The sequence below is a fragment of the Pecten maximus genome, chromosome 6, assembly GCF_902652985.1.
Source record: "Pecten maximus chromosome 6, xPecMax1.1, whole genome shotgun sequence".
NCBI lineage: Eukaryota > Metazoa > Mollusca > Bivalvia > Pectinida > Pectinidae > Pecten > Pecten maximus.
In genome coordinates this window covers 34,752,536-34,778,982 of record NC_047020.1, presented here as the reverse complement: position 1 = coordinate 34,778,982, position 26,447 = coordinate 34,752,536, and the positions used below count along the sequence as shown (strand labels likewise).

Genomic DNA, 26,447 nt, shown 5'->3' with positions numbered 1-26,447 from the left:
AACATTTTTCAACTAAAAAATTTGCTGGAAAACAGATTGTGCTGCAATATAACTTTGTTATTAAATCACTGCCATCATTGCAAGAATCATTGAACATCTATAATTTACTGCTGTTGAATTAAAGATGTGTGTATCAAATATACCACCACAGAATTTTTTTTTGAATTTTTTTTAAAAATTGTTTTTGGGGGTTCAACATCTATCACAACAGCCAAGATCATATGAGGACCGACATTCACCAACAGCAGAAAATAAAGCACTGAAAGGAAAATATAACAAGAGGCCCATGGGCCTTAACGGTCACCTGATTTTTGAAATATTTCGGTAAATTTGAATGAAAGAATGAATTTAAAAACAAATAAAACAAATGATAGTCAAAAATGTGATTTCCCTATAACTAGAGTAAAGTTTATCCCCTCCCATGGGGCAAACACGAGACCCCAGGGCTAGGAAATTCACAATTATGGTAAAGCACCTTAAGACCCTTCGATCTGTGAAGAGTATTTAATTCTACCTTAAATGGGCTGTAAGAAGAAGATTTTTAAAATTTCTGTTAATTTGACCCTTTTTGGCCCCTCCCATCAGCCCCTGGGGGTCAGTCAGGGCCAACATGTACATACCATCAAACTGTCATCCCAAGCTGATAATGTTAACGAAGTTAGAATGAATTCCAATAAAAATTCAACAAATAATAGTCAAAAATGTGATTTCCCTATATAAACTATAGTAAAGTTTACCCCCTCCCCAGGGGCAAACGTGAGACCCCAGGGTCATGAAATTCACAATTTTGGTAAAGCACCCTAAGATCCTTCCATCTATGTAGATTATTTGATTCTACCATATCTGAGAGTAGAGAAGAAGATTTTTGGAATTTTTGTCAATTTGACCCTTTTTGGCCCCGCCCACCAGCCCCTGGGAGTCAACTAGGGCCAACATGTACATACTATCAAACTGTCATCCCATGCTGATAATTTGATACAAGTTAGAATGAATTCCAATACAAATCCAACAAATAATAGTCAAAAATGTGATTTCCCTATATAAACTTTAGTAAAGTTTACCCCCTCCCCAGGGGCAAACGTGAGACCCCAGGGTCATGAAATTCACAATTTTGGTAAAGCACCTTAAGACCCTTCCATCTATGTAGAGTATTTGATTCTACCATATCTGAGAGTAGAGAAGAAGATTTTTGAAATTTTTGTAAATTTGACCCTTTTTGGCCCCGCACACCAGCCCCTGGGGGTCAACTAGGGCCAACATGTACATACCATCAAACTGTCATCTCATGCTGATAATTTGATACAAGTTAGAATGAATTCCAATACAAATCCAACAAATAATAGTCAAAAATGTGATTTCCCTATATAAACTTTAGTAAAGTTTATCCCCTCCCATGGGGCAAACACGAGACCCCAGGGCTAGGAAATTCACAATTATGGTAAAGCACCTTAAGACCCTTCGATCTGTGAAGAGTATTTAATTCTACCTTAAATGGGCTGTAAGAAGAAGATTTTTAAAATTTCTGTTAATTTGACCCTTTTTGGCCCCTCCCATCAGCCCCTGGGGGTCAGTCAGGGCCAACATGTACATACCATCAAACTGTCATCCCAAGCTGATAATGTTAACGAAGTTAGAATGAATTCCAATAAAAATTCAACAAATAATAGTCAAAAATGTGATTTCCCTATATAAACTATAGTAAAGTTTACCCCCTCCCCAGGGGCAAACGTGAGACCCCAGGGTCATGAAATTCACAATTTTGGTAAAGCACCCTAAGATCCTTCCATCTATGTAGATTATTTGATTCTACCATATCTGAGAGTAGAGAAGAAGATTTTTGGAATTTTTGTCAATTTGACCCTTTTTGGCCCCGCCCACCAGCCCCTGGGAGTCAACTAGGGCCAACATGTACATACCATCAAACTGTCATCCCATGCTGATAATTTGATACAAGTTAGAATGAATTCCAATACAAATCCAACAAATAATAGTCAAAAATGTGATTTCCCTATATAAACTTTAGTAAAGTTTACCCCCTCCCCAGGGGCAAACGTGAGACCCCAGGGTCATGAAATTCACAATTTTGGTAAAGCACCTTAAGACCCTTCCATCTATGTAGAGTATTTGATTCTACCATATCTGAGAGTAGAGAAGAAGATTTTTGAAATTTTTGTAAATTTGACCCTTTTTGGCCCCGCACACCAGCCCCTGGGGGTCAACTAGGGCCAACATGTACATACCATCAAACTGTCATCTCATGCTGATAATTTGATACAAGTTAGAATGAATTCCAATACAAATCCAACAAATAATAGTCAAAAATGTGATTTCCCTATATAAACTTTAGTAAAGTTTACCCCCTCCCCAGGGGCAAACGTGAGACCCCAGGGTCATGAAATTCACAATTTTGGTAAAGCACCTTAAGATCCTTCCATCTATGTAGAGTATTTGATTCTACCATATCTGAGAGTAGAGAAGAAGATTTTTGAAATTTTAGTCAATTTGACCCTTTTTGGCCCCGCACACCAGCCCCTGGGGGTCTACTAGGGCCAACATGTACATACCATCAAACTGTCATCCCATGCTGATAATTTGATACAAGTTAGAATGAATTCCAATACAAATCCAACAAATAATAGTCAAAAATGTGATTTCCCTATATAAACTATAGTAAAGTTTACCCCCTCCCCAGGGGCAAACGTGAGACCCCAGGGTCATGAAATTCACAATTTTGGTAAAGCACCTTAAGACCCTTTCATCTATGAAGAGTGTTTGATTCCACCTTATCTGAGAGTAGAGAAGAAGATTTTTGAAGTTTTAGTCAATTTGACCCTTTTTGGCCCCGCCCCTCAGGCCCCTAGGGGGTGGGGACCATATAATTCACAATTTTGGTTCATCCTCAGCCATGGAAGCTTCCTGTAAAATTTCATTGAATTTGGTTCAGCAGTTTTTAAGAAGAAGTTGAAAATGTAAATTGTTTACGACGCACGACGCACGACGCCGGACAAAAGACAATTGCAATAGGTCAACTGAGACTTCGTCTCAGGTGACCTAAAAACCTAAAGAGTTGTAAATGGGGTAGGAAATCAGTTATTGTCCCTTCAATGGTCCCGAACTTTAGACCAGAATGAAATCCCTTTTATCGGCTACTACAATCACCAGCAGATATACAGAAGAAATTATTCTGGAATTTTCCCTTGTCCCTTTAACTGGGGAAACCAACTGGATCCTACAAGGGACCAAAGAATTTGTCTCTTAGACAAGCAGTGAAATACAGCAGGCCTTTATCTTTGGTGCTCCCACGACCCCTAAACAGGAGACAAGGGAAACCATTCCTGCTCCAGCAAGGGCGTCCTATAACTACCTATTATACCATGCAGTGTGGTATATCAGTCCTTATCTTTAAAGCTTCAACATCCCCTACACACAAGACTCTGAAGAAACCATCCCCAGTTCTTCAAGGGGACCTAGAATTAGTTGTCTCTTACACCATGTAGTGGGATATACCAAGCATTTTCTCTAAGCCAGCTGATATTTACCATTGCCACGATACGTGTTCCTCCAAAGCTCGCGGATTATCTTGTTAATTTCGTCCATCTTCAAACTGTGGTAGCTCATAATAGCTCTAAAATGTAACAAAGTATAATATTATATTACAGTCTTAATAACCTGCTTCAGATTTGGTACTGACCCTACAGGTAAAAACTTCAAATCTCTACGGGAAAAGATATCAACCATGATGTTTTTAGATCAGGCTAAAGTTTGTGATGCCATTTCATGATGTGTCAGGTCTATCAATGTCAATGAAACCCGAAAGATTGTTTTTTGATTGACCAATCAAATGTCATGTTGTATCTATCATTTGTCTACATATCAGCAAATTTGGGTCAGAATGAAAAGTGAGCATTTATGAACATACAGTATTTGTCCTAATAAGGTGCAGGTAATTGAATGTTGGGGCGCCTGTATTAAGGTTTGTTATTCTGATGTTTTATGAAACAGACCATACCTCATAGCAGAATACCCAAGGCAGTGGAAACGTTAAAATATTCAGCTATAAAAATGTTCCAGATGAAGATACCTATTCATGATCATTTATATAGCTTAAATATCAGAGGAATATATTCCTGTAAAATTGTATCATCTTATATATAGACAATGTGGCGAAGACTTCTGTCCAGTGACTAATTTTGCTAAAGAAATTTGAACACAAAAAGTAGCAAAACATTTTCACATAGATTACTACTTTTTAACACCATTTTGACACTAGTCAAAGGATCTTTTCTTGGGAAAGGTAGGGGTGCCCTTATTAGGTCATATACGGTACTACTGAGCTCAGAGTAGATGTATAGATTTACTTGTCTAGTGCCTTGTAATACTTCTCCAGGTCACTGTTAGCTAGTTCTGTTGTCTGTGAAAATAAAATTAGACATAATTATATCATAAACAGGTCGTCCATCCATCCGAGATTAAAGAAATACTGTTATAAATAAAATTTTCAATATTATGACTTTACAGCAATACATGAACATAAGTATATGTAAGATGTTGGTGCTACTGTCTCCATGTGGTTATACTCCCCCCCCCCCCCCCCCCCCCCCCCCCCAACCCCAACCCCAACCCCCAACCCCTACTGATCAGCGTAAAAGAATATAATTGCTCTTTGTGAAAGGCAATTGTTTTAGTTTTACCACTGTGCTATCCAGTTACCCAAAGTGCATGCCCATCAAATCAAACCTAGAATACTCCTAGGTATTCTTAATTTTTTAAACTGGACAGCATGAAATTGTTGGAGTGAATAATAACTCTAATTAAATAATGGCTGGATATGTATATCATTAAAGATTTCCTACCCTGAGCAGAATCATCTTATCGCGGTATTTCTGGGTGGCATCTCGGTACATGTCACCCTGAAGCTCTTTCTTCAGTGCCCGTATCTGGTCCTCAAATCCTTGCTGTCGTCCCACCACTAAATGTTTCTACAGAAAAAAACATCACAATCTATACGTTATTCCACAGAATTATGTTTGTTCTTTAACTCTCTACAATGACCCAAAACAAAAAATATCCCTGAAAATAAATTCAGGTTTAACGAGTTAAAAACATCTGTTATATATAAGAATATTGCTTACTTACCTTGAGGTCAATTGAGTCATGAGTTGAGTGAATTGTTTTAAAGAGTTTTGCCAATTCTCAAAATCCACAAAAAGGTCAAAATATTATCAAAGTATTTAAAATCAGTCATCCAATCCTCATGACACCCCATCACCTAGCTAGTCTATATACAAAAGTTTGTGAGAAAATGCTGGTTTGGACTGTATGTCAATGACAATGCCAACACCAAATGCTGAAGTAACGTAATGAATCCACTCAAGTGCCTACAGAGAGTTTCTATACAAAGTAACAGTGACCATGTCTTTGACCTTCGTACCCCGAAGCATGATGACATTCGCGGTAATTAATAATTTTATTGAAATTGATCTTAATAATAAGAATATATTAACTGTATGTATGCATATATACATATGAAGAGAACTCTATATCCCCTATCCTACTTCATCAAAAAGGCCTTATCCCTTCGCTGACTTCATTGCGACGGCTATATCCCCTCCCCGATTTCATGGCGAGGGATATATCCCCTCCTCTACATCGGCCCGAGGGCAATATCCCCTCCACAGGTCTTTTGCAAAAGCATAACTATGACTGCCTCAAGATAAAGGTGTCACAATACACATTTGGAGAGAATTATAGAAGAAAAAGAAAAACGGACAATATATTCTCTCATCCCTACCGGTATCATACTGGTCTGTCCATGTAAATACACCCATGCTTGCTGTGTGTGTATTACCTCGCTTCCGGTGTAGGATAGCCACGCGCGCGCAATGATACAAAAGTAGGTCACCGAACCGAAAGTAGATCTATATCTATAAACATTTCAACAATACATTGAATTAAGATATGTAATCAGATAATATTTTTTTTTATTTATGATATAAATTATGTAAAAAAACACATTCTTTTATTATTTTTTATTAATAAAACATGGAAGCTATATTTTCACGCGAAAGGACACACTAGCTTGGCCGACATCAAGTGATCTGGCTTCGCTTGCAATGACAGGGCTGCTGAAACAACGTTAGACTGTGGAAATGAATGGTTTCCTTCGTTTTTAGAACAGCAAACGTTGTTTGCATATATGGGGTATGGTAAATCGATTGGCGCTGTTCTTTTTTTATTATATGCAGTAGAAAAAAAGTTTGGATTGAGAAAAAAAGGCATCTAGCTGAGAAAGCTATCGACAGATAGTGCCTATTTTTGCATATTTTAGGTTGGGGAATGAGAGAAAAATACTCAATCATATGTGATTCATGTAGGATAGGGGATATTTCACCCTCTGGGTCACAAAATGTGGTAAAACCCTCGGCGGAGCCTCGGGTTTTACCACATTTTGTGACCCCTCGAGTGGAATATCTCTATCCTACATGACCACATATGATAGAGTCTTATAGTATTCCTACCTCTTTAATAAGGTCTTCCTGTTGCTTAATTAGACGTTTTCGATCTCTCTCCAGGTTGTGGGCATCAACACCTCCCAATTTTTTACGGAGCTCCTCTAGATCTTTTCCCACCTTCTCTATCTCCCTTTGTTTCTTCCTCAGAGCTAAATTGTCGAGTAATTCTCGCTCACGTACCTATACACATGTTAGAATAAAACTCTGTTAACAGGCCAAATGATTTGAACAACAATATTTTTTTTCAAAATTCAGAGCAAATGTCACTGTGCATGAACAAATGTTAAATTTGTCAAATTTCAATTTATATTTTTAAGGATGAAACATGCTACATATCTTATCTATAAATCACCACCTTTGGTTTGTTTTTGTTTAACGTCCTATTAACAGCCAGAGTCATTTAAGGATGTGCCAGGTTTTCGAGGTGGAGGAAAACCGGAGTACCCAGAGAAAAACCAACGGCCTACAGTCAGTACCTGGCAACTGCCCCACGTAGGTTTCCAACTCGCAACCCAGAGGTAGAGGGCTAGTGTTAAAGTGTCGGGACACCTTAACCACTTGGCCACCCCGTCCCCAAATCACCACCATTTAGAAGTCATGATCATCACCCAGTTTACTGTCACAAACAGGAAAACAAGATACAGCGACAGTGATGTTTGTGTTTTGTTTTTAGAGGTATAACATCATCAAAACAGTCAGAGTCATATGAGGACAGTTGACAAGGAGACACCAACAGATAGGGTCATATGAGGATGGGTATCAAGGAGACACCAACAGATAGGGTTATATGTGGATGGGTGTCAAGGGAACACCAACAGTCAGGGGTATATGAGGATGGTTGTCAAGGGAACACCAACAGTCAGGGTTATATGAGGACAGGTGGCAAGGGGAACACCAACAGTCAGGGTTATATGAGGACGGGTGACAAGGGGAACACCAACAGTCAGGGTCATATGAGGATGGGTGGCAAGGGGAACACCAACAGTCAGGGGTATATGAGGATGGTTGTCAAGGGAACACCAACAGTCAGGGTCATATGAGGATGGTTGTCAAGGGAACACCAACAGTCAGGGGTATATGAGGATGGTTGTCAAGGGAACACCAACAGTCAGGGGTATATGAGGATGGTTGTCAAGGGAACACCAACAGCCAGGGTCATATGAGGACGGGTGGCAAGGGAACACCAACAGTCAGGGGTATATGAGGATGGTTGTCAAGGGAACACCAACAGTCAGGGTCATATGAGGATGGGTGGCAAGGGAACACCAACAGTCAGGGGTATATGAGGATGGTTGTCAAGGGAACACCAACAGCCAGGGTCATATGAGGACGGGTGGCAAGGGAACACCAACAGTCAGGGGTATATGAGGACAGGTGGCTAGAGGAACACCAACAGTCAGGGTTATATGAGGACAGGTGGCTAGAGGAACACCAACAGTCAGGGTTATATGAGGATGGGTGGCAAGGGGAACACCAACAGTCAGGGGTATATGAGGATGGTTGTCAAGGGAACACCAACAGTCAGGGTCATATGAGGATGGCTGTCAAGGGAACACCAACAGTCAGGGGTATATGAGGATGGTTGTCAAGGGAACACCAACAGCCAGGGTCATATGAGGACGGGTGGCAAGGGAACACCAACAGTCAGGGGTATATGAGGATGGTTGTCAAGGGAACACCAACAGTCAGGGTCATATGAGGATGGGTGGCAAGGGGAACACCAACAGTCAGGGGTATATGAGGATGGTTGTCAAGGGAACACCAACAGCCAGGGTCATATGAGGACGGGTGGCAAGGGAACACCAACAGGCAGGGTCATATGAGGATGGGTGTCAAGGGAACACCAACAGTCAGGGTCATATGAGGATGGGTGGCTAGGGGAACACCAACAGTCAGGGTCATATGAAGACGGGTGGCAAGGGGAACACCAACAGGCAGGTTCATATGAGGACGGGTGGCAAGGGAACACCAACAGGCAGGGTCATATGAGGATGGGTGTCAAGGGAACACCAACAGGCAGGGTCATATGAGGATGGGTGGCAAGGGAACACCAATAGCCAGGGTCATATGAGGATGGGTGTCAAGGGAACACCAACAGGCAGGTTCATATGAGGATGGGTGTCAAGGGAACACCAACAGTCAGGGTCAAATGAGGACATGTGTGATGGAAACACCAACAGCCAGGGTCATATGAGGACAGTTGTCAAGGAAACACCAACAGCTAGGGTCATATGAGGACAGTTGTCAAGGAGACACCAACAGCCAGGGTCATATGAGGACAGTTGTCAAGGAGACACAAACTGCTAGGGTCACAATTGCCTCTGACAACATGTAGTGAGACACAGCAGACATAATCTTTCTCCACTCATGGGTTAGTGATATTGATACCTGTTGAGTAGCCAGGTCTTTGTTGAGTTTCTCGATACAAGATTTCACTTTCTCCTGATCATCCTCTTTCTTCTCCAGTCGTTTTTCTATCTGTCCGAGTTCCTCTCTCTTTTGCTCCAGCATCTCTTCCTTTCCAGATTGAATGTATCTGATAAAGAAAGCGTGAACTATCAGGACTCTGACTATATTTTGTGTGCAACTTTAATAAAAGTTACAAACAATAAGTTTCAGAAGTAAGGAACTGATGCCTTGTCTTTTAAACATTCATAATGAGTTATCAGCAAATATATTTGATTTCTTTCACCAAATGATTGATTATTAAGATTAAAATGAACTTGCAGGAAAAACAGTTTCAATTTGGTTTTTCGTCCAATCACTACAAGGGGATAAGTTCGCGTTAAACTATAATTTTGGAAAAAGCTAAATTAGCCAAACAAGAGGCCCATGGGCCTTAACGGTCACCTGAGATTTGAAATATTTCAGTTAATTTAATTGACCATTTTTGGCCCCGCCCATAAGCCCCAAGGGGTCAGTCAGGGCCAACATGTGCATATTATCAAACTTTCATCCCGTGCTGAAAATGTTAACCAAGTTGGAATGAATTCCAATAGAAATAAAACAAATCAGTCAAAAATGTGATTTCCCTATATAAACTATAGTAAAATTTACCCCTCCCCAGGGGTAAATGTGTGACCCCAGGGTCATAAAATTCACAATTTTAGTAAAGCACCTTAAGATCCCTCCATCTATAAACAGTATTTGATTCTATCTTATTTCAGTCTGAAAAGAAGATTTTTAAAATTTCAGTCAATTTGACCCTTTTTAGCCCCGCCCATAAGCCCCTAGGGGTCAGTCAGGGCCAACATGTGCATACCCTCAAACTGTCATCCCAAGCTGATAATGTTAACCAAAATAGAATGAATTCCAACAGAAATCAAACATATTATAGTGAAAAATGTGATTTCCCTATATAAACTATAGTAAAGTATACCCCTCCCCAGGGGCAAACTTGAGACCCCAGGGTCATGAAATTCAAAATTTTAGTAAAGCACTTTAAGATGCTTCCAACTATAAAGAGTATTTGATTCCACCTTATTTCCGTCTTGAGAAGAAGATTTTTTAAATTTCAGTCAATTTGGCCCTTTTTAACCCCGCCCATTAGCCACTGGGGGTCAGTCAGGGCAAACATGTGTATACAATCAAACTGCCTTCACAAGGTGATAATGTTAACTAAGTTAGAATGAATTCCAATAGAATTCAAACAAATCATAGTAAAAAATGTGATTTCCCTATATAAACTATAGTAAAGTTTACCCCCTCCCAAGGGGCAAACTTGAGACCCCAGGGTCATGAAATTCACAATTTTAATAAAGCACCTTAAGACCCTTCTAACTATAAAGAGTATTTGATTCCACCTTATTTCCGTCTTGAGAAGAAGATTTTTTAAATTTCAGTCAATTTGGCCCTTTTTAGCCCCGCCCATCAGCCCCTGGGGGTCAGTCAGGGCCAACATGTGCATGCCATCAAACTGTCATCTCATGCTGACAATGTTTACCAAATAGAATGAATTCCAATAGAAATAAAACAAATAAAAGTCAAAAATGTTATTTCCCTATATAAACTATAGTAAAGTTTACCCCCTCCCCAGGGGCAAACGTGAGACCCCAGGGTCATGAAATTTACAATTTTGGTAAAGCACCTTAAGACCCTTCCATCTACGAAGAGTGTTTGATTCCACCATATCTGAGAGTAGAGAAGAAGATTTTTGAAGTTTAAGTCAATTTGACCCTTTTTAGCCCCACCCCTCAGGCCCCTGGGGGGTGGGGACCATATAATTTACAATTTTGGTTGACCTTTAGCCATAGAAGCTTCCTGCCAAATTTCATGGAATTTGGTTTAGGGGTTTTGGAGAAGAAGTCGAAAATGTAAATTGTTTACGGACGCACGACGGACGACGGACGACGCACGACGACGGACAAAAGGGGATTAGAATAGAAGAGACTTTGTCTCAGGTGACCTAAAAAGCTTAAATCAGCAGAAAAAGCTTAAATCAGCAGAATTTTTTTTTTCACTTTGTGTAAACTATGAATCATTGCTCATATAATATGTTTATGGGAATCTGTAACAATTGTAACTGTCAATCATAGTCAGAATGAGATGTTGGCTTTGTGCATGAAACAGTGTTTGAAAACTAAAATCAGAATATTTAATTTAACTTTTGAATGCATTTAAATGTTTAATCAAGTGACCGGTAAACTCACGCCTTCATATCCTGATTCACCGACTTCACCTTTGTAGCATCATTTTTGACCTTGTCAATCTAGGAAAAGGAAACCAACATTTTACTTAATCATTCTCATATTAAGTAATTCATTTGATATCCTGACAGTTTGTAAATACAGAAATATTGTTTTATTAATAACATTAACATCACTATTTTGGTCCTTAAGTACAGCCTCCCCTGTGTGGTTTGGTTTGAATTGGATTAGTATTTTAAATGTCCTATCAACAGCTCTGATCATTTAAGAACATCCTCCCCTGTGTGCAATATTCAGGCGTGTGGTGAGTGGGTGTTATGGGAGATTGTGGTATGTTTGTGTTTGTCTCCTTGTGATAGTGTGCATCTGATGCTGACTTTATAGTTCTCACTAAAGTATACTGCTGAAGACACCCACAGGACACCCCACCCGGTCACAGTATACCGCTGAAGACACCCACAGGACACCCCACCCTGGTCACATTATACTGCTGAAGAACCCACAGAACACCCCACCTGGTCACATTATACTGCTGAAGACACCCACAGAACACCCCACCCAGTCACATTATACTGAAGACACCCACAGGACACCCCACCTGGTCACATTATACTGCTGAAGAACCCACAGGACACCCCACCCAGTCACATTATACTGCTGAAGACACCCACAGAACACCCCACCTGGTCACATTATACTGAAGACACCCACAGAACACCCCACTCTGGTCACATTATACCGCTGAAGACACCCACAGAACACCCCACCCAGTCACATTATACTGAAGACACCCACAGGACACCCCACCTGGTCACATTATACTGAAGACACCAACAGGACACCCCACCTGGTCACATCATACTACTGAAGACACCCACAGGACACCCCACCTGGTCACATTATACTGCTGAAGACACCGACAAGACACTCCACCTGGTCACATTATACTACTGAAGACACCCACAGGACACCCCACCTGGTCACATAATACTACTGAAGACACCCAGAGGACACCCCACCTGGTCATATAATACTACTGAAGACACCCACAGGACACCCCACCTGGTCACATTATACTGCTGAAGACACCCACAGGACACCCCACCCGGTCACATTATACTACTGAAGACACCCACAGGACACCCCACCCGGTCACATTATACTACTGAAGACACCCACAGGACACCCCACCTGGTCACATTATACTACTGAAGACACCCAGAGGACACCCCACCCGGTCACATTATACTACTGAAGACACCCACAGGACACCCCACCTGGTCACATTATACTGAAGACACCCACAGGACACCCCACCTGGTCACATTATACTACTGAAGACACCCACAGGACACCCCACCTGGTCACATAATACTACTGAAGACACCCAGAGGACACCTCACCTGGTCACATAATACTACTGAAGACACCCACAGGACACCCCACCTGGTCACATTATACTACTGAAGACACCCACAGGACACCCCACCTGGTCACATTATACTACTGAAGACACCCACAGGACACCCCACCTGGTCACATAATACTACTGAAGACACCCACAGGACACCCCACCTGGTCACATAATACTACTGAAGACACCCAGAGGACACCCCACCCGGTCACATTATACTACTGAAGACACCCACAGGACACCCCACCTGGTCACATTATACTACTGAAGACACCCACAGGACACCCCACCTGGTCACATTATACTACTGAAGACACCTACAGGACACCCCACCTTGTTACATTATACTGCTGAAGACACCCACAGGACACCCCACCCAGTCACATTATACTGCTGAAGACACCAACAGGACACCCCACCTGGTCACATTATACTACTGAAGACACCTACAGGACACCCCACCTTGTTACATTATACTGCTGAAGACACCCACAGGACACCCCACCCAGTCACATTATACTGCTGAAGACACCTACAGGACACCCCACCTGGTCACATTATACTGCTGAAGACACCTACAGGACACCCCACCCGGTCACATTATACTGCTGAAGACACCTACAGGACACCCCACCCGGTCACATTATACTGCTGAAGACACCTACAGGACACCCCACCCGGGCACATTATACTGAAGACACCCACAGGACACCCCACCCTGTCACATTATACTGAAGAAACCCGAAGGACACCCCACCCGGTCACATTATACTACTGAAGACACCAACAGGACACCCCACCTGGTCACATGATACTACTGAAGACACCCACAGGACACCCCACCCAGTCACATTATACTGCTGAAGACACCCACAGGACACCCCAACCGGTCACATTATACTACTGAAGACACCCACAGGACACCCCACCCGGTCACATTATACTACTGAAGACACCCACAGGACACCCCATCTGGTCACATTATACTACTGAAGACACCCACAGGACACCCCACCCGGTCACATTATACTACTGAAGACACCCACAGGACACCCCACCCGGTCACATTATACTGCTGAAGACACCTACAGGACACCCCACCTGGTCACATTATACTACTGAAGACACCTACAGGACACCCCACCTGGTCACATTATACTGCTGAAGACACCTACAGGACACCCCACCCGGTCACATTATACTGAAGACACCCACAGGACACCCCACCCGGTCACATTATACTGAAGACACCCACAGGACACCCCACCCGGTCACATTATACTACTGAAGACACCCACAGGACACCCCACCCGGTCACATTATACTGAAGACACCCACAGGACACCCCACCCGGTCACATTATACTACTGAAGACACCTACAGGACACCCCACCTGGTCACATTATACTACTGAAGACACCCACAGGACACCCCACCTGGTCACATTATACTACTGAAGACACCCACAGGACATCCCACCCGGTCACATTATACTGAAGACACCCACAGGACACCCCACCCGGTCACATTATACTACTGAAGACACCCCACCTGGTCACATTATACTACTGAAGACACCTACAGGACAGCCCACCCAGTCACATTATACTGAACCAGTCATACCACTCACATAATGCTGAGCATTATGCATGAGTAGAAACTACCATTTTTGACAGATCTGCACTGAATAATTAATTACATAACAAAACTATGTGTATACAGAAACTGGTAGAAACCATCCTGACAGGCTCCAGATAGTTAATGTAAATTTACCATGGCTTTGGTTTGTTCCATCTGGTCTTCCTTAGCCTCAACAATATTCTGTTTCTCTTTCACAGCTCTGTCAATCTGGTTCTGAAAAAGATAACAACAATAGTACAATATTCTGTTATACATTAACATATACATTATACTACTGAAGACACCCCACCTGGTCACATTATACTACTGAAGACACCCACAGGACACCCCACCCTGTCATATTATACTGAAGAAACCCGGAGGACACCCCACCCGGTCACATTATACTGCTGAAGACACCCGGTCACATTATACTGCTGAAGACACCCACAGGACACCCCACCCGGTCACATTATACTGCTGAAGACACCTACAGGACACCCCACCCGGTCACATTATACTGCTGAAGACACCCACAGGACACCCCACCCAGTCACATTATACTGCTGAAGACACCCATTATACAGTAACAGCACATTAATTAGTACTGTCTTCCCCTAAGTTAAAATACCATTCTAGCTATAAATAGGAATTGTGACATAAGGATTACTGTAGAACCTTACCTGTATTGGTCGTATCTGTGTAGCGGCCTCCTGAAACACAAATACCATCAACATTTAGGTTGTCCTATCAGAATGCTAAGAAATATTTTTTTAAGTAATTTTCTTGCTTAATGATTATATCTGTAAAGTTATTAGTTTTTTTTCTCTGAATTCTTAAAATTTATAATTTCCTTTGATGTTTGTTAATTATTTGTTCATAAATACACAAATTTTAAAACTAGTTACTCCTTTAAAGTCATGGTAAGATGTTCTTTATCCCAAATACATCAGATAGTTTTGTAGACAATGAATTGTGGAAAAGTTTCATGACATATTGCCAGTGGTAATACATGTAAGTTAACAGATACCTTGATTTCTTTTTCATATATTTCATTCTCACTGAGGAGTGTGGCTTTGTCTGCCTCTAGTTTGTATCTCTGCTGGAGATCATTGTCAATCTGAAGCTTTTCTTCCCTCAGGGAGTTGATGTTGCTCTTCAAACGTTGTACCTCATCGGAATGGTCATTCAGTTTTTGCCTCTTGTGGTCCAATTTTCTTGTAATTGTATCTCTATTACAACAAAAACAATTACCTACATACATATCTTTGTGCTTATCATTCCGAAGTAGAGAGTTTGGATACATCATTTTAGTATTTAATTTGGGTTCGGATACATCCCTTTTAATGTCTAATCTATCATTACGAAATGACAAATTTTAATTTTGAAATCATTTCAATTTAACATGTATCTATCTTGATCCATACAGGTATGTTATGTAGGCCTTTGTTAAATTAGACTGATTTATCATCTTTTTTAAAACATGCTAATGTCAGCTCTCCCTGACATTAGTTTTAAAACATACTCACACTTTCATTTGAAAATCCTCCTTTTCATTGATGACATTTTGAAGAGTTCTTCCTGAATCTAAAAATACATAAACATCAAAAATAGATATTACCATCATTTCTATTCACTTGTGTAAGATTATAACTACAACATCAGTTACTTAACACAATTTTCATGTTTTTGTGGGGGCCATAATAGATCAGTCGGTATGAGTACTGGCCACAAAACCTCGGGTGAAGATCCGAGGTTCATGGTTTGACACTTTCTTCCCATGACAATTTGAGTTTCCAAGGAAGTTGAGAAATAGACCAGTCTGTGCTGTCATGATTGTGTCCTTGGGTAAGACACTTTACCCTAATATTGTTCTGAATGTCATGAGGGTGGCCTCCCATATGTTGTTCAGTGAGGCAGTCACCAGATCGCAAAATGTCACTGGCTTTCTCGGGCCAATAAACCCAGCAAACAAAAAAAAACTGTTCATACCTGGGTATTTCATTTAATACACTGATGCCTTAAGGTTTTGATGACAAAACTAATTTGTTATAGACAATTATTTCAGTAATATCACAAACAGTGAAAAAAAAAACCATCTTATAAATCTTATGAATTTCTATCTAACAACCATAAAAAAATCTTTTGATAAAATAATCTTATTTACATTTTCACACAAACAAAAACTTTTTTGACATGAATTTCAATTTTTGATAAATCTCATTTTCAATGAAGTATATTCTTATTTTCTATGTAAGTGACAGTGGGAGAGAATTATCTAGTCGTTAACCGTCCAGTCATCTGTCAGACTGGTTAATAACCTTCATAATTTACCTCCTTTTCCATCAAAGTATTAAAGAGAAAACAAATATCTATCTTGCAAACATTTTCTTGTCGTGTTTCACCTCATTATTACTAGCATGCCTCCTTATCACCCTGTGATCTGGACTATTTAATCTGAATGTCTAATATTGATATGTAATCCAACTAATATCCCAGGTAGGTCAACTTCAGCAAAACATAGCGTTGACAGTCTGAATGAATTACCTCCCCCTGATAGAGTTGCTGCCTGAGCGGCGATCTTTTTCTCCAGCTCTGTGACCTCGCCATGGTAACGGTCCATGAGGACGACGTCTGGCTGTATCTGTTTGGCCATATCGTGATCCTGCTCCTTAGTCTCATGGTCATCAGTAAACTGAAACAAGGAAAGTTAGAAGTTAGAAAACTCAAACAAGTTCAAACAAGAAATGCGCAGTTAGAAAACTCAAACAAGTTCAAAGTTAATTTATGATAAGTTTAAGGGTCAAATATATTAAAAACACACTACAAACAGATATAATGGTAGATGAAATACTAAAAATCTTAACTTGATAACATATAGTAAATATAAACATTATTTATTTTACAACTATTGTGAATGAAGTAATTATATCAGCTTATATTTAATAACACTTGTTGTCCCCAGATGTAAGCGCATGGGGTGCCTTACTGTGAGAGAAAATCGGAGAACCAAGAGAAAACCAACATGGTCTGGCAGGTGACATCATTCTTTTTCATGTCTGATCAAGGAATCAAACACAGGGCACTTGATGCACTGGATGCATGTAATTACATATTATAATCACTTAAATGAAGAAACCTATTAAGAATATCATATAATTTTATTTATCTTACAATAAGCTAATGCCTCGTCAGGGGCCAAAATAGCCCACCAGTCAGTAAGAGTGCCATCAATTTAACCTCGTGTGAATATCTCGGATGCATGGTTAGATGCTCTTTACCCATAGCAGTTTGTGTTTCTCAGGAAAATGAGAAATGGGCCGATCTGTGCTGTCATGGTTGTTTCCTTGGGCAAGACACTTTACCCTTATTGCTCTGGATGGCATGCAACGGGCCTTGCGTATGTTGTTCAGTGAGGTAGTCATCAACTACTACAAGGAGAACCTGCCTCTAAACGACCCTGGATGTTCATGGGGCGATAAACCTAGCAACCAAACGTTATAAGCTCATTCATGCTAACAAATTTCTTACCAAAAAAACATTCCCTACGTTTGAATGGTAATCTAATTACAAAATGAATACCACAATTGTTAAGGAAATGGCACGAAATAACTGCTTATTAGGCCAGAGTGTCATTGCTTTTCCAATATTTTAGAAAGTCATGACACTAATTCATCAAGATTGTGAAGCAGCTTACATCAGATATGGCTGATCTCAGCTTTTCTATTTCCTCGTTTGTTTTTCTCACTTTACTCTTCGTTTCTGGGATTTCTTTTTCCTCCAGTACGCTCATCTACAAAAAATATCGAACACTAGCTGCGTCAGACATCAGAACCACAAGCTTCAGACATTGATTAAATACCAACTAATATCAATCACACCGTTACTCCCTTTATTTCAATATAACTTGGTCTTTCCATTCGGTATTCCTTATAAACTATTTTGTATATCATCAATTGTAAAATTATCTATCATACAAGACATTTTGTTTTGTTTCCATTGTTGAAATTCTGTTTTATCATTTATACCAAAGAGATAACAAATCAGAATGCTGTCCCTGAACAAGAGTTTCTCTCACATTTTCTTTCTTTTTTTTCCATTGTTTAAATTCCCTCTTATCATCATTATAAAGATCACATTTCAGACTGCTGTCCCTAAACAAGACTTTCCCTCACATTTTCCCTGAGGGGTTTAAGTTGCATCATGGCATCATATTTCTTCTCAAATTCCATTAAGTCCTTCTCTGCCTTCCTCAACTTGGTGGGGACCTGGCGTAGTTTCTCCTTGAGCTGTAAATAACCGTAAATGTATCGAGCCTAAAGATGTAGAATTAGTGACTGATTCAGTTCACAGCAAGAACATCAAATCAGAGTAAACAGGACAATTTTGTTTAACTGTAAGTGCAATTTCATTTACAAAATAAATCTACTTTAAAAATCACTACACATCTGTCAAAAATTGTTCAAAGACTTCTTAATTAGCCATATAAAGGTTATCATTTTTTTTATTGTTCACATTTTTGTGGTCATAACATAAGTTTTCAGCAGAAAGTGTGTACTTTTTGCAAAAATTATCAAAAGTGCCGTCATTTTTTTTCTAATGCCAGTTTTCTATGTAAGGTATCTATGTCTCAAAACTTTTTTTTTTATCCTCGAAAAAATTGCCCAAAATTTTTTTGAACCTCTATAAAACCAACAGACTGTAAAATAGCTTCAAAAAGGGCCATAACTCTTTATTTTGATATTCAGTACAAGTTTTCCTTTAAACACTACAAGAAGAAATTGAATTATATAAAAAGAGTAATGAACACAATTGGCTAATTGTTATTTTATCCTTGGAAGTAAACATTCAAATAAAATAAGGTTGTTTCGTACAGACTTCAATGCCAATACAATATATACATGTTGAACAGGAACGTTCATGTCAGTATGAATGCAAGTTGGTTAATTATTTAACTTCTCACAATGTGTAACTGATTGAGTTCATACAGGTATGAATGTTAGAAATATCCATTCAACCTCTTATTGATTACCTCCAAGACAAGTTCCTTGGTTTCCTGTTCTGTGTCGAACTCACGACGGCATAGAGGGCAGCACGGTTCTTCCTGTTCCAGTTTCTCGACATACTTCTTGTAGAAATGCTCAGCACCTAACAGGGACCCTTTGGAACTGTGGATACACATGGGTGTCATACAATAATATATACCTTGGTCTAGAATTTCCTTCTGATGTTAAAATGTTCTTCCCCCCGGCAGATTCCTTCCCCAGGTGAAGAGTTGATGGCTATTCAAGTTAACTATACTGTAAAAACCTGTGTAATTTGCACAATTTTTTTTTTGTACTGAAATAAAGTTTAAAGTTGGGGGTATGCAAATTATACAGGAAGAGTCTTTTACAGAAAAAATATTGTCACTTCTCAATGTCCCATGGAAGGTCTCCACAATCTAAGAAATTCTATACATGTGAGGGCAAGATGAAAAGTGTCTTTAATATTATATGGTACTGTTTGAATTAAATCACATCTTTCGGTGGCTCTTCTTCAACAAACCGCGCATGGAGATCCGCTGTTGGATAGATATTTCACTGGAAAAGCCCGAACTTTTTTCTTCTTAATCATTCTTACATACTTCAAAGGGAGATCCTGTGGTTGCTAGACATGGAATTAATCGATCTCACACAGGTAGGGAAAGACAGCTGACAGTTAGAGCTATGACACCACTTAAAATTACATTATCAATTTGAATGCACATTTTCATGATGGCACTTCTCTTACTTGGCCAGACAAACTTTTACACTCGGGTTGAGATATCCCTGTCCACAGAAAAGACCCGTGTTAGAGTCTATAAAACCCGACTCCTATATTTTTGTTCTAAATCAATTGTCACTTCAGCTATAAGTGGAACCTTAATTTGCCTTAACATCAGTAGATGTACTTAGTTGGTATTATTTATTGGCCTGATGACCTACAGAACTTACAGCGTTCCTCGTATGGACGAACATTCACCTCAAAGGCCAATAGTTGGGTCAGGAAGATTTGTTTGTTTTGTTTTTGTTAAACGTCCTATTAACAGCCAGGGTCATTTAAGGAAGTGCCAGGTTTTGCAGGTGGAGGAAAGCCGGAGTACCCGGAGAAAAACCACCGGCCTATGGTCAGTACCTGGCAACTGCCCCACGTAGGTTTCGAACTTGCAACCCAGAGGTGGAGGGCTAGTGATAAAGTGTCGGACACCCAAACCACTCGGCCACCGTGGCCCCATGGGTCAGAAAGACATTAAGAATATAGAAAAACTTTTCAGAGAGATGAGAAGAGGATCCAAAATTTAGTCACCTCTTATAATCATGTAATGGAGACAGAAGGTATTATAATTCTTACGCCTAACCTGAAGAGACTCGTAGACTCGCCTAAAGAAGGAAGCTTTACGACTCCATTTTGTACTTACTCCTGACACTGAGCTTTTTTAGTCTGCAGAACAGCTATTCCATCCTCAAAGTTCTGACTACCACACACAGAAAAGATCTTCTCCTCCATATCTGTAACAGAAATCAGTGTTATTGTAATGAAGTTTATGTTATTGTAATGAAGTTTTCAGAGGTACCACAGCGAGCTTGATTGTGTTCCTGACAGCACTCAATTTCGTTATAAAACCTGTGAAAAGACTCAATTTCGTTATAAAACCTGTGAAAAGACTCAATTTCCTGATAAAACCTGTGAAAAGACTCAATTTCCTGATAAAACCTGTGAAAGACTCAATTTCCTTATAAAACATGTGAAAAGACTAAATTTTCTTATAAAACCTGTGAAAAGACTCAATTTCGTTATAAAACCTGTGAAAAGACTCAATTTCTTGATGAAACCTGTGAAAAGACTCAATTTCCTGATAAAACCTGTGAAAGACTCAATTTCCTTATAAAACCTGTGAAAAGACTCAATTTCCTTATAAAACCTGTGAAAGACTCTATCAATTTCCTCATAAGAGAGTGAATTTTGAAATGAATGTAACATTTTTCCACAAATAGGAGAATTGCATGATAATCATATATTCATATTCATATTAAATATTATTGCATATATCTTGATATGAAATTTATTACATATGAAATAAATGACAGAACAGATCAGCTATCTAAAACCGAAGAGAGCAAACATCAATTTTGCTGTTACATTTTTCTGAAACAGGGAAAATTGTGTGACGTCATTTATTTATGACATTTGCTTGTGTGTAATTCACAATTTATTACATAGGCAAATTACATGGAACAACAGACCATTTGTGAGCTAAATGTATTTCTAAAGCCAAAATACAGATATGAAATTTCCTTTTGTGAATTTGTCTTTTCACAGTGGACAACTGCTATGTCATCAGAATTAACACCTATACTGACAGCCTCTCCTTATTGTACTTACTTTTTAGATCATCTTCTTTCTTTCGAAGCTGTTCACTGAAAACAAGAAGGCATATGGTTTACGTGATGCTTTAGTATTTCCTTTACTTGTAGATTTTCTGACTGATCTGTAATGCTCTTGTAAATATTAAGAAAATTTAACAACAAATATAATATCTCGCCCCAATCAGATGAACAGTTATTGTTCTGTCAATAGTGGCAGTTTAAGTTGTCAATATTAAGTGTCACAACCTACGTCTCTGGTGGAGTTTACAAAAATTCTGCCTAACAGAACTGTATCTGTATCATCTATAGTCTTATCTAAGAATTCTAATTCATTACTGATTTACATCTGTCACATACTAATGATAATATTTCTCTGCTGGTGAAGCCTCATACCAATCAATATTTTTGAAGCTTTGAAATAATTTATTGTATGAGAATAAAGATTTTTATAATTATATACATACCTCATCATCTTTTTCTCTGCTTCCTTTGACGACAGTGATGTCTGAGATTTACGGAGATCTTGTGACAACTTTTTGACAGATTCATTTTGGTTTCTGCAAATTAAAGAAACACGAGACATGAGAAATATCAAACGTAAGTGCTCCATAAATTAAAATATCCCCAAAATAACAAGATATGACATTATATAACAAAATCTCATTGGAGACGAAGCTTCAAATGAAAACTGAAATTTGACATAATGTCAGGCCAAGACTGAGACAATTAAATATATCTTGAACACATGAGAGTAATAAGTAATCAATATCTTCTATGTACATGGCTTGGCTTTGATGAAATCCTATAAAAACACTCTCTGGACATTGGTAACACTATATGTCCCCACCCCACCCCATCAATTGGGAAGGCATAATTAGCTTACGCTATGTAGCTGTCCAGCTGTCCCCGAATGTTACTCGTCGGCATGTGGCCCATCAGGTAGGATAAAGTGTCTTCATGCTTGGCTCGCCTGGAAACAATACAATCAAGCCAACAATGAAAGTATGTACAAATGATATTGATATATTGCTGAATACAGGTAACCATTAAATTAAAAAAAAATTATATATTATTTACCTTTATCAATGATCATTATCATCACAGAGTGAAATATTTGGTATATATATATATGCAGCTGGTCAGTTAAAACAAATCTACTGAGGTAAAATGGCCCTTTCATTGTTTTGCAATTACATAATCATAAAGATTCTGTTAAGAAATCAACACTTATTTTGGCCTCCTTAAGAATTTAAAACCACGTTAGTACTGACGTTAACAAATCAACACAACTAGCACACTGACAATGTTTGCCACAGTAAACTATATATATAGAAACTACAAATACTTTCGTGCAATTACATAGTCAAACAATTTTCAGTATAAAGAGCACTGCAATATGATACATACATATATATTTACAGAAATGTAATATTTTTTGCCTCCTATAAATGTTGTCATTCAAGCAAAAAACTACCATAAGATAGATCAAATTTTATTTTTGCTTTTTCTAGTACATACCTAATTTATCCAGTTTTGTATTGATAGTGCTTGTGCTTAATCAAACCACTAAAATCCAACAGAACATTTACATCACTAAGTAACAGATACACTAATTACAGCAGGAAATACTGTGGACCTTCCCTAAACCGACCACGCAAGGTACATGAATATTTGGCCGGTTTAGAGAGGGTTCGGTTTGGAGAAGTTTTGTATCTTTGAAACATTGATAATGTTATGAACGTTTAACTTGACAACTTACAGACGCCGAATTGTCTCCTCCTTGGAGATCTTGTCCTTTTTCAGTACATCTAGCTGTGCTTGGGCACTTGACTGGAGATGCAGTCGGTTCATCTCTGAACTACAATCAAAATAAAATGGACATTATTGTTTAATGCAAACTTAAAAATTGTTCTTCGTAATTCATAATCCAACAACATTAATTTGGCATATATAATATGATATGAAATTTACAAAATATATCAATATTCAATACTCATTCTACGACAATTAGACAAACAAAGAGTTCTGGTCGACTTCTGTGAAGTTTATCACACCAGGAACTTCATTATATTTTGTTTGTTTATATACCAATCCATCATCAGGTTGGAATTTACTTAAGTTTCACAATCATTGACACCAAAGTCGATAGTAAATGTTATCACAGTGTGTCCAGTTTGACCGTTACCTTAGTTCTTCTATCTGTGTGTCCAGTTTGACCGTTATACTAGTTCCCCAATCAGTGTGTCCAGTTTGACCGTTATCTTAGTTTCCCAATCTGTGTGTCCAGTTTGACCCTTACCTTTGTTCCCCAGTCTGTGTGTCCAGTTTGTCCGTTACCTTAGTTCCCCTGTCTGTGTGCCCAGTTTGTCCGTTACCTTAGTTCCCCTGTCTGTGTGCCCAGTTTGACTGTTATCTTAGTTTCCCAATCTGTGTGTCCAGTTTGACCATTACCTTATAGTTCCCCAATCAGTGTGTCCAGTTTGACCATTACCTTAGTTCTCCGATTTGTGTGTCCAGTTTGACCCTTACCTAAGTTCCCCAATCTGCAAGTCTAGTTTGGTCTTCTCCTTTGAGAGCTGTGCGATTTCTTGCTTGGTTTTATCCACATCTAGACTTTCTTCCACCATCTGTAGGTCGTGGTCCTAAAATAACAACAACACTTATCAGTTCCTACATGTAAAACTATTATACATGTAATAGTAATCAGGGATGGCAAGTTTGATAAATCATCCACCTCGAACAGGTTTTTATCTAAGTACATCACACATTTGCTTTCTTTCTTTTTTTCTTTAATTTATCTAAATTTTGTTTTGCGTTTGTATAATACTTTCATTTTCCGATGATGTAAGATTAGATATTATTCGGATACATGAACATATCGGAGGACACTTTACGTACAGCACGTTTGAGTTCCCTGGTCAGTTGGTCCAGTTTACCAGCAGAGGCCTCCACCTGACTCAGTTTCCTGTTGATCTGCTTCATCTTGTCTGTGTTGTCTGCCTGTCAACAAATTTACTCTAAATCAAATCAAAACCTGAGAACTAATAGAATCATGGTCTGTTCCGTGGACAGGGATATCTCAACCAGAGTGTAAGAGTTCAGCTGACCAGCACTCAGCAAAGGTTATACAAACAATTATATTATTTTTATTGTAGATTTTGTTCTGTGACCTCTCCAAGCATACATGTAAGCCATAGGAGGAACTGAGAAGCCTTGTCGGCTGAATGTGGTTGTTTTCTGGAGATAAGACTCTTTGAAGAAAGGAGTTGTGTAAAAGGAGTATAGCTCACCTAACTAACTCAGGCTGATGGAACATCCCTTTAAGGACTTACATTAGTCATAGGTCACTAGTTTGAGCCCAAACACAGGCAAGGTATTCTAATTTATTCTTCCAATTACAGCATATAGTGTATACATGACAGTAGAGAATTTCTTAATGAAAAACCAATATATTAACTGCAATATTTGTATAAACAATTATCATTTAGTGTCAAATTGCTCACCATCATGTTCTTTTTAATTCGTTCATTTTGTTCAAGTTTGGTTTTGCTCTCTCTCAAATCATCCATCTTTTGTTGTAGCTCTTCTTCTTGTTTATCAAAGTCTGACTATAAAGAAATTATCAATTAAATAGATATATAAAAAAAAAAAAATGTTGTTCATGTTGTAAAAACTATATAGACACATATGGTATTCAAAGTTCATTTTTAGCTGTGACTCTGGTAGAAACATTCACCATCAAAGTCAGCACATAAATATTCATAAACATTCCTTATTCATCCTACAATAAGCCTACCCATGTCTATTGCAGTTTCAGGAAATGCAGAAAAATAATTCCAGCATCACTGGTCCTTTGGGCAAGTTTGATTCCAAATTAAAGAACTTGCCCAAAGGTGAAACATAGTGGCCAAATTAAAATAAATTAGTGGTACAAAATTACTCAAGGAAAATGTAAAATTCATGAGACATTTTGCATTTTCAAGGCAGGCAAGAAGTCAACAATATTTACTTGCCGACAGATCAAATCTACTGACCTTGGGCCATAAGACCTGAGTTTTTTCCTCACCCTAGATTATGCTAACAAATTTATGCAAAAGGCCGACCTGGTTCATGTTCTGACCCCAGACTCATTACAGGATAAAATAAGCATACTGGGTACTACTAAAGCAATATGTGTACCCCTACCAGCCCCTGCTAGAAATGAAAAAATAATGGTGACCTTGACCTTGACCCAAAAAAAAACCTGAAACTCAACAATGTCCGAGATATTATATTCCTTTATCACTGTGTGAAATTTGATTAAAATCCCTCCAGGAATGAAGCTGCCAGAGTACTGACATACTTTTGTACATACAAGACGGAAAGACGGATAGAGAATAAACTTACAACCCCTCCCACAACATCACCGGTTATAACAAACTAATAAGACTGACTTATTATAATATTTCCAAAATTAAAATATCCACAAAATTTCACTTTACAGTCTTTTACTAGCCAGAGCATACAAATAGATGTAGAGCGTAATATACCTTGAGTTGCTTCCCTTCCTCCACCATAGTTGTAAGTTTCTCACGAATATTTTCCACAAACTGTCGATACTTCTCTTCAGTAATTTCACCTCTTGAAAATCCTGAAAAAGTTTAGACACAAAACACTTTGGATCTGTTTATTAGTATCAACTTGATGATCAAACAGCTTTTCAATGCAATCACAATTTACAGGTCTAAATGTATAGGACATGAATGCTATCAGAGAATTTCAAGGTTTTGAAAGCATTGGATTGGATTTTTCTATTAATATATTACACTCTTCATATTTCAGAAAGATTGGTTAAGATTTTTCCATTAATATATTACATTCTTAACAT

At 38.9% G+C, this 26,447-nt stretch overlaps 1 protein-coding gene across 1 annotated transcript in view; it reads right to left on the bottom strand.

Moving 5' to 3' along the window:
* The window catches only part of LOC117329629 (DNA repair protein RAD50-like), a 46,374-nt gene that overhangs the window by 3,047 nt on the left and 16,880 nt on the right, over positions 1 to 26,447 (bottom strand). Inside the window, exons 14-36 of the mRNA XM_033887655.1 lie at positions 26,110 to 26,210; positions 25,084 to 25,188; positions 24,479 to 24,580; positions 24,110 to 24,222; positions 23,340 to 23,438; positions 22,464 to 22,550; positions 22,045 to 22,137; positions 21,597 to 21,631; positions 20,632 to 20,722; positions 19,225 to 19,360; positions 18,368 to 18,481; positions 17,890 to 17,985; positions 16,740 to 16,887; positions 15,722 to 15,779; positions 15,223 to 15,424; positions 14,876 to 14,905; positions 14,346 to 14,426; positions 11,162 to 11,220; positions 8,901 to 9,048; positions 6,519 to 6,692; positions 4,854 to 4,979; positions 4,359 to 4,411; positions 3,540 to 3,625 (exon numbers count right to left, since the gene is read on the bottom strand). Of these exons, the coding sequence (XP_033743546.1) occupies positions 3,540 to 3,625; positions 4,359 to 4,411; positions 4,854 to 4,979; positions 6,519 to 6,692; positions 8,901 to 9,048; positions 11,162 to 11,220; positions 14,346 to 14,426; positions 14,876 to 14,905; positions 15,223 to 15,424; positions 15,722 to 15,779; positions 16,740 to 16,887; positions 17,890 to 17,985; positions 18,368 to 18,481; positions 19,225 to 19,360; positions 20,632 to 20,722; positions 21,597 to 21,631; positions 22,045 to 22,137; positions 22,464 to 22,550; positions 23,340 to 23,438; positions 24,110 to 24,222; positions 24,479 to 24,580; positions 25,084 to 25,188; positions 26,110 to 26,210 (2,337 nt within the window). The remainder of the gene's footprint in view (positions 1 to 3,539; positions 3,626 to 4,358; positions 4,412 to 4,853; positions 4,980 to 6,518; positions 6,693 to 8,900; positions 9,049 to 11,161; positions 11,221 to 14,345; positions 14,427 to 14,875; positions 14,906 to 15,222; positions 15,425 to 15,721; positions 15,780 to 16,739; positions 16,888 to 17,889; positions 17,986 to 18,367; positions 18,482 to 19,224; positions 19,361 to 20,631; positions 20,723 to 21,596; positions 21,632 to 22,044; positions 22,138 to 22,463; positions 22,551 to 23,339; positions 23,439 to 24,109; positions 24,223 to 24,478; positions 24,581 to 25,083; positions 25,189 to 26,109; positions 26,211 to 26,447) is intronic.